Source organism: Fibroporia radiculosa, assembly GCF_000313525.1.
Source record: "Fibroporia radiculosa TFFH 294 genomic supercontigs, scaffold8592, whole genome shotgun sequence".
Classification (NCBI taxonomy): domain Eukaryota; kingdom Fungi; phylum Basidiomycota; class Agaricomycetes; order Polyporales; family Fibroporiaceae; genus Fibroporia; species Fibroporia radiculosa.
In genome coordinates, this window is record NW_012133457.1 from 339880 (window position 1) to 346962 (window position 7083).

The 7083-nt window shown below is 49.5% G+C and overlaps 3 protein-coding genes across 3 annotated transcripts; 2 read left to right on the forward strand and 1 right to left on the reverse strand.

Moving 5' to 3' along the window:
* Window positions 1-137: 137 nt before the first annotated feature.
* Window positions 138-3042, forward strand: FIBRA_06804 (uncharacterized protein; the record flags this gene model as incomplete). Its single annotated transcript, XM_012328513.1, has 14 exons — window positions 138-186; window positions 246-300; window positions 351-408; window positions 465-717; window positions 783-986; window positions 1037-1314; window positions 1373-1402; window positions 1455-1601; window positions 1654-1694; window positions 1761-2156; window positions 2216-2324; window positions 2384-2448; window positions 2507-2699; window positions 2758-3042. 14 exons carry the CDS (start codon window positions 138-140, stop codon window positions 3040-3042), a joined length of 2163 nt encoding a protein of 720 aa, XP_012183903.1.
* Window positions 3043-3441: 399 nt separating this feature from the next.
* FIBRA_06805 (uncharacterized protein) lies at window positions 3442-4331 on the reverse strand (the record flags this gene model as incomplete). The annotated part of the gene is made up of 3 exons (XM_012328514.1): window positions 3442-4122; window positions 4170-4186; window positions 4241-4331. 3 exons carry the CDS (start codon window positions 4329-4331, stop codon window positions 3442-3444), a joined length of 789 nt encoding a protein of 262 aa, XP_012183904.1.
* Window positions 4332-4542: 211 nt separating this feature from the next.
* FIBRA_06806 (uncharacterized protein) lies at window positions 4543-5974 on the forward strand (the record flags this gene model as incomplete). Its single annotated transcript, XM_012328515.1, has 3 exons — window positions 4543-5076; window positions 5135-5257; window positions 5306-5974. 3 exons carry the CDS (start codon window positions 4543-4545, stop codon window positions 5972-5974), a joined length of 1326 nt encoding a protein of 441 aa, XP_012183905.1.
* Between the last annotated feature and the right edge of the window lie 1109 nt (window positions 5975-7083).

Consider the following 7083-nt stretch of genomic DNA (forward strand, 5'->3'; position numbering starts at 1 on the left):
GCTATGATTAGAGCTTGTGCCGCTCACGAAAGCGCCGAGCTGACGTCACCACTGTGAGCCTAAGTGCGACCGCGCTACTCTGAGAGCGCTCTCAGGCGACTCTGATCGTCAAGCTCAACCGCGACAATTGCAGTACGATGTCATATCTCAATAGACTGTTGGTCATTGGTGGTAACGGTTTTCTTGGTGAGGAAGCAGAATTTTCGAAACATTTGGGTTCAGCTCACGCGTATCGACACGGCTAGGTTCTGCTGTCTGCAAGGCGGCTTTAGCAAGAGGCATGCAAGTGACGAGCATCAGGTCCTTTTATGCCCCCCCTTCAGCCCCCTGTATCTGATATTGTATCATAGCCAGTCCGGGGCTCCTTTCCGGACACCGAAGGGTCATTCTCCTGCTTGGACGTCCGAGGTGTTGTTCGCTCCTTACTTAGGGTTCGAAGTCTAGTCTCATTGCTTCTGTTCTAGGTGAATTGGCAAGCTGGGAATGCTCTCAATCCAGAAACATACTCTCATATTCTCCCAAGCGTCACTGCCGTCGTACATACTATTGGGACTTTATTCGAAGACACCCGCTACAAAGCAGCATTAAAAGAGGGCAACCTTCCCGCCCTTCTCGATACACTTGTGTCCAATATTGCAGGGGGTGGTCCGTCAAGCAATCCGCTAGCGGATAAATTAGACAACCCTGGTAGTTATGAGCTACTTAACAGAGATGCCGGTACGCATATTGCCACCAAACCCTTAGGACGTCTCTTGATAATTCTTTCGCGTATTCTGATGTAGCTGTTCGCACCTGTGAGGCGTTTATATCGTCTACGCCGAGCACAGATATACAAAGGCCAAGGGTATTTGTGTATGTGTCTGCGGAAGATATATTCCGACCATTCATACCAGCGCGGTACATCGAGACGAAGCGCGAGGCGGAGACTGAGATTGAGTATATGATGTCACAAAATCCAGCGCACCGTCCAGTGTACATCCGACCCAGTAAGTGTTGTTAGACCGGTCGACAGTGGATTGGCTAAACTTCGCAATAGGTTTGATTTACCACCCTCATTTCCGACCGCTCACATCCCCTATCGCCGCATTGCTTGATCTATCTGCGACGCTACATTCGCAAGTTCCGCAGGGCTTGCCCACTCCCTCCGCGTTACTCCGCTCGCTTTCCCGAACCCTTCCAGTGACATCATATTCACAGGCCCTAGCATCTTCATCTTCACTGGATTCAATGGCGAATGCTATGACAATTCCTCCTATACACGTAGACCACGTTGCGGAAGCTATATGCATTTCTGTAGAGCAAAGCCGCGATGATGTGAGAGGTGTCGTGGGTGTAAAAGAGATGAGAGAATTGATCGGCTGGTCATCCAAAGGGCACCAACGCTCTAGCGCTCATGCCTGATGTACATACTGTTGTGGCCGTTCGTTGTCACGCATACTCAATGTTACAGCTAGTTGAGCAATGACTCGAATGCTCCGTTCGGCGTTGAGGGCGTTGCGCATCGCGTGATTATCGCGCGTGACTGGCGATTGCAGCCTGGAACGCGCGGCGCTGCGGCTTGGGGATGGGGGGGCGGCCCTAGTGAGGATTCGACCATTAGGGTTAGACAACGACAGCCCCCTTCTGCCTGCTCGTCGCTTTCGTGCTCTGCAGTGTGCACGGCAGAGTATCACTGGGACAGGACAAGCCACCAGGTAAGAAAACATACCACCAGGCTATCGGACCACCCCACTTAACGCCCTGCTCATATCGTCTTTAAGGCCGGGGGTCCATACCGCGTTGTACCGGCACCGCAGACAGAAGGCGTGCCTCTTGCACCGGCTGCCTGGGATACTGATTGCTACTGTTGTCTTGGGCATGTCTCTCAGTTCGGCCCTTTTCAGCACCTCCTTTCGGCCGAAAGTCGTTCGGACATGCTGGCGGGGATTCCGATCAACCGCGACAGCAAATAAGGCTCTGCCATTTTCCTTGCACAACGTTCGTGGCGGGGCGGTGACCCAGGATGTTCCTTACCACGATGAAGGCCGATTCTTACGCATGCTCATGTTTGGGAAACCTGGGGCAGGCAAGGGCACGTTGACGGCGAGGCTCGTGAAGAAATACGATGTCCTATCCCTATCTACCGGTGATTTGTTGCGTCAACATATTGCGGAGCGGTACGTTCAGAGCCGCTCTTTAGCTTGGAGAACGTCTCTGACTTTACCGACAACGCCAGGACCGAGGTTGGCCGGATGGCTGAAGAAATAGTGGCTACAGGCGGACTCTTACCTGATGACATCATGCTCAAGGTTGTTTCTACCAAGTTAGATATGCTACACAATAAGGTATGGAGGATCTGTCGCTCGTTTGCTATATGTGCTAAAGCCGCTACAAATTGCGAAAGCATTGGATACTGGACGGGTTTCCGCGGACGGTGGGCCAAGGGCAATTGTTGGATGAACATTTGCAGTGCGTCGTTCACTGCTCGCAGGAGTGTGTTTCAAGCTGAGATTTTATTCGTGTGCAGACAGCAGGGATGCCCTCTCAGTTTGGTTGTAAATCTTAATGTTCCCGATGAAGTTATTTTGAGCCGAATATCGGATCGTTGGGTCCACCTGCCTTCTGGTAGGGTGTACAATTTATCATACAACCCACCAAAAGTAGCTGGTCATGACGACGAAACCGGCGAACCATTAACGAAACGACCAGATGACAATCCAGTACGTGCATCGCTCATTCAATTGTTCTGTTGTTCGAAGTAACACCGTCCTCGTGCAGGAAACCTTTGCCCGTCGACTTGACAAGTTCTATGCATCTACGTCCCCACTTCTAGACTACTACCTAGGAAATCCTGGAAATGCAAGGATCGTTACGCTCAGTGGATCGACATCGGATGAAATCTGGCCGCAATTGGAGAATTCCATTCGCAGCAATTTCCCGAATGTTAGGGAACGGACCGAGAGCAGAGAGCAGAAAAGGAGAACCAGCCTTAGCGAGGCGGTATTGGGCAGAAGCGATAGGAACTCTGCCAATAGAGTTGGCAGACTGGTTCGAGACTATTAACGAATCATAGCACTTGCACAATGATTTACTTGGATACATTAGTTTTGCTTTCGGTTTTAGTGATTTACGTGATATGCACTTCTTCTATCATCTACCATATATCTTCGCCCATGCCACAAGAAAAGGTCTTCCAACAAATACTTTTCGCCACCTATCCATAAATAATCGGATATGGAGCGCGAGACGGCTGGCATACATTTAACCATCCAGTATCACCTTAATGCGTATCTGGTTGAGGTTAGAATAATGGTCGACGGAGGAATGCTCGTCCACTCACATTTTGACTACAAACAGCCCCGCCGGAAAGCCATTTTGGACTCGCTCGTAAACTAAATGTAAGCCAGCATCACTGAATATTTTCTTCCATGCGAGATCAGATCTGTAATGTAATTTTTGCCATTATGAATAGTTGAAGCACAACAATCGGAAGACAAATAGAAATATCCACCTTGTCAAGCTTGAATCGGTCTCGTCGAATGTCGTACTCGGACGACCGTCTTCCGTATCAGGACAACAATTTTCTTTCACTACTATCAGACTCTTCTGGGGATTCCGTAAGGCATAGTGACTGCGCCGTAAAAATTCAATAAGGTCGGAGTCACTTAGCGACCCTAGGCACCACTGGCACCATATGATGTCGAAGAGAGACTCCATGGCATCCGTAGGAGGAACATATCCTACACGACCAAGCAATTTGGCGGGATTTACAGGACGAGACGGGTTGACGTCTTGAAGCGTATCCTTGACAAAAGTGACGCTCTTATTCTCCTCCAAAATGCCTTTCCACCGTGCTTGCGCATCGACATCCAAAATTCCTGTCTCACTGGCTTTGCCGCGCGCCCATGCCTCATTGACGAGGCTATCGACCGGTTCCACAAGGACCACATCAGAAACGAGGTGCAAGAGAACGTCTGCTGTAACCCGCCCGACACCAGCACCAACATCTAAGGCCCTAGTTCTATACCCATGAATGCTGTGAGGTGACGCCAGAGGACGAATGGGAGATGAGACAGTGCTGAGTTCGGGCATTAGATAGAGTAGGAATTGTCGCGATCCTAGAGCGTCAATTCTAGGCAGTGACTGGGACTTTCATGAGCATAAATGCGGATAGGTGAGCACGCACATACGCCGTTGCCAAAGCCGCCTACGTTGGTCATGACAGTGTCCGATACACCACATAGAACTCGCGGAGACTTACCGAGTACGCCATCGTAGCTGGGCGGTTGACTGGCCCAGTAGGCTATTCCAGCTTCCACGTCTGGCTGAAGGATGTTGCTGTCGTCTTTCATTTCGGATGGCACGTAGTCCAGTGAATAGCAGTGAGAGTCGCCGCGGCGGGTGAGACCTGGTCTCGTACCCAGACGTGTCGAAGCGTCTGGGCACGAGACCAGTGAGACCCAACGAAATACACGATCGATGTCATCAATTAATCGACGTGACGCCGTGACACCCGCGTTCCGACGCGTGCGTGACAGGGCGCGTCGCACATCGCACCTTGCCATGGACTCCGTTGCCCTCGAAAACATCTGGGACGCGCCAGTCCTCAATTCTCCTCCTCGCAGCTCGGCAGTCAGCACTCGCGAGAGTCCTACATCAGATAACTTGCAGGCTCGGCCTTCCAAACGACCACGATCGTCTCTGTTCCTTGACTCTGATTCCGACGATGCCGGCGACCAGCAAACCGCGGAGGATTCTGGCCTCCCTCCCTCTAACAAAGCCGAAATTGATGCCATGTTTGACAGCTTGGACGATGCAGCGTTCGAAGACCTCCCTGCTCCTCTCGATTTGGGTGCTCTACGACGACAAGAAGACGCAAAGAACGCAAAGGCGTTTCCTGAGGGGACGCCCCTCGATGGAGTCTCCGGCTCAACGCAAGGGAACTTGGGCGATGGGGAGTCTAAAGAAGAGAAAGGGGCAAAAGAGAAGCGAAAACCGCTTCCCAAACTTGATGAGGCTCGATTACTTGGACCTGATGGATTTCCGACACTTGTGAAGCAGGTAAAGAACTTCAAGCCTAAGGGCAAAGGGCACGAGGTATGGGCATTATCTATGCTATACAGAAGTTATTTTAAACAAGCTACGGTCTCACCAGGTCACAGATTTGAATAGGTTACTGCAGGTCTATCAATTTTGGGGACATAAAATGTATCCCAAAATGCCATTTCGTGACACTGTCCAGAGAGTGGAGAAGTTGTGTCACTCCAAACGAATGAATGTATGTTCGCAAGTTCTACGATTGTTATGGTGCGCTTAGACCGCCCAGGTCGCGTTAAGCGTTTGGAGGGACGAGTCTAAAGGTCTCGTCAACGGGCGAAAGATAGACATGCCGTCAGATTCAGACTCCGGCGGCAGTGATGGAGACGAGGAAGATGCAGAAGCGAAGCAAACTCCCTCGGGCAATACGAAGGACACTACAGATAACATGGAGCTGCCGTCTTCGCGGGCACCTTCTCAGCCTCCATCGTCAGCCTCTGAACCATCATCGTCGGACGCATTGGATGACTTTGACATCGACGCTATTATACGTGAAGAGGAGCAGCGCGCCACCGTTGCTCATCCTCCTTCGAATTCTGGTAGCACCTACTTGACAAGAGAGCCGCCACAAGCTATGCAGATTGACACGGCTGAAGATGAGGCCCTGTGGGACGATCTCATGAATGATCTTCCTGACAGTACGCAAGCAGCTTCTATACAGGCCACCCATCCTGTAGATCGAAGTCGCAGCTTCCAGCCGCACGACTCTGACGGAGATGAGGATATGTGGGATGTTGTAAGAGAACTCGAAGCAGCATCGTCCACTCATCAAGATACTCCAGGATCTGCCACCACAGTCATAAATATTCATCATGATGAGCAGCCCCCTCCCCAAGTCGAAGCATCAGCAGCAATCAGACCCACGAATGAGGAAGGGTGGGATGAGATGTACTTGTAGAATAGTTGGGCTCGGAAAGTCATCCAATGATTGGGTCTTTGTCGGTTTATAACTCTGCTCACTTTCTGGCCATCCATCATCCCCTAACATATAGGTCACTTTGCCGGAGTGGTTAACGGGATCGCCTGCTATTTATAGCTGTCAGCGGTTGGGCTTTGCCCGCGAGTGTTCGAATCGCTCAGGTGACGATTTTTGTCCGAGCGGATTACGCAACTTGTTACTGGATCATCACTCCAAATTGAATCAAAGAGACTTAGCATCATGACATTACTTCTGTGTCAACACCAAGTAAACAACCATTTGGATGGCAAGTTGTCTTCACTTTGCCAGGGGTGCCCTTAATCAGCTTGTTTGAATATCTATTTTGGATGCCTAACTGGCAATTGTGTTGGCCCATTTCAACTGTCTATGATTGGGGCATAGCTCTAAGATTACATGATGCAACTCCCAAGAAATGATAAAGGTAGAATATATCTTCTATAGTAAAAGAGCCTGGTCTCCTCATATGGCTGATTTTCTTCTTAAGGTGAATCTGTGATGCACTTCACTCACACAAGTGGCACTCAAATCTCAACATTGAAAATTGAAATGAACTCCCAACTTGTCACAGAATTTCATAGCACCTATCTTATCTTAAAGCATCTAGATTATCTATATCTTATCTGATTAGATATCTATCTAGATAAGGATAGCACCATGTATAGTGGCATATTACTAGTCAGGTGTTCAGCTTATCAGAAGCATGGCAAATGGGCTATCATACATTCATATGAGATTTCTCTATTTGTACTAGGAACACACATGGTTGTTCAGGTGATCATCATTGTAGAACTACTGATCTAACATGAGGACAGGGCAATGGTTTATGCACTAGGTATTCTTAGATAGCCAATAGCATATTGTGAGCATCAGTCAGCCTTAGGTGTTAGATGTACTACCAGTAGTGTTAGGGGTCTGGCCCTTGTGTATAAATACCAGAGTAGTACAGCGTGGACAGGCAGCCTGAGTTATCTCTCAGTCTTCCATTGTCTACTTCACTCTAAACTCTACCTGTTACAACTTGGAGGGGGGTTTCTTTTCTTTTCCTAACTATTCGTCGTTGACCCTGT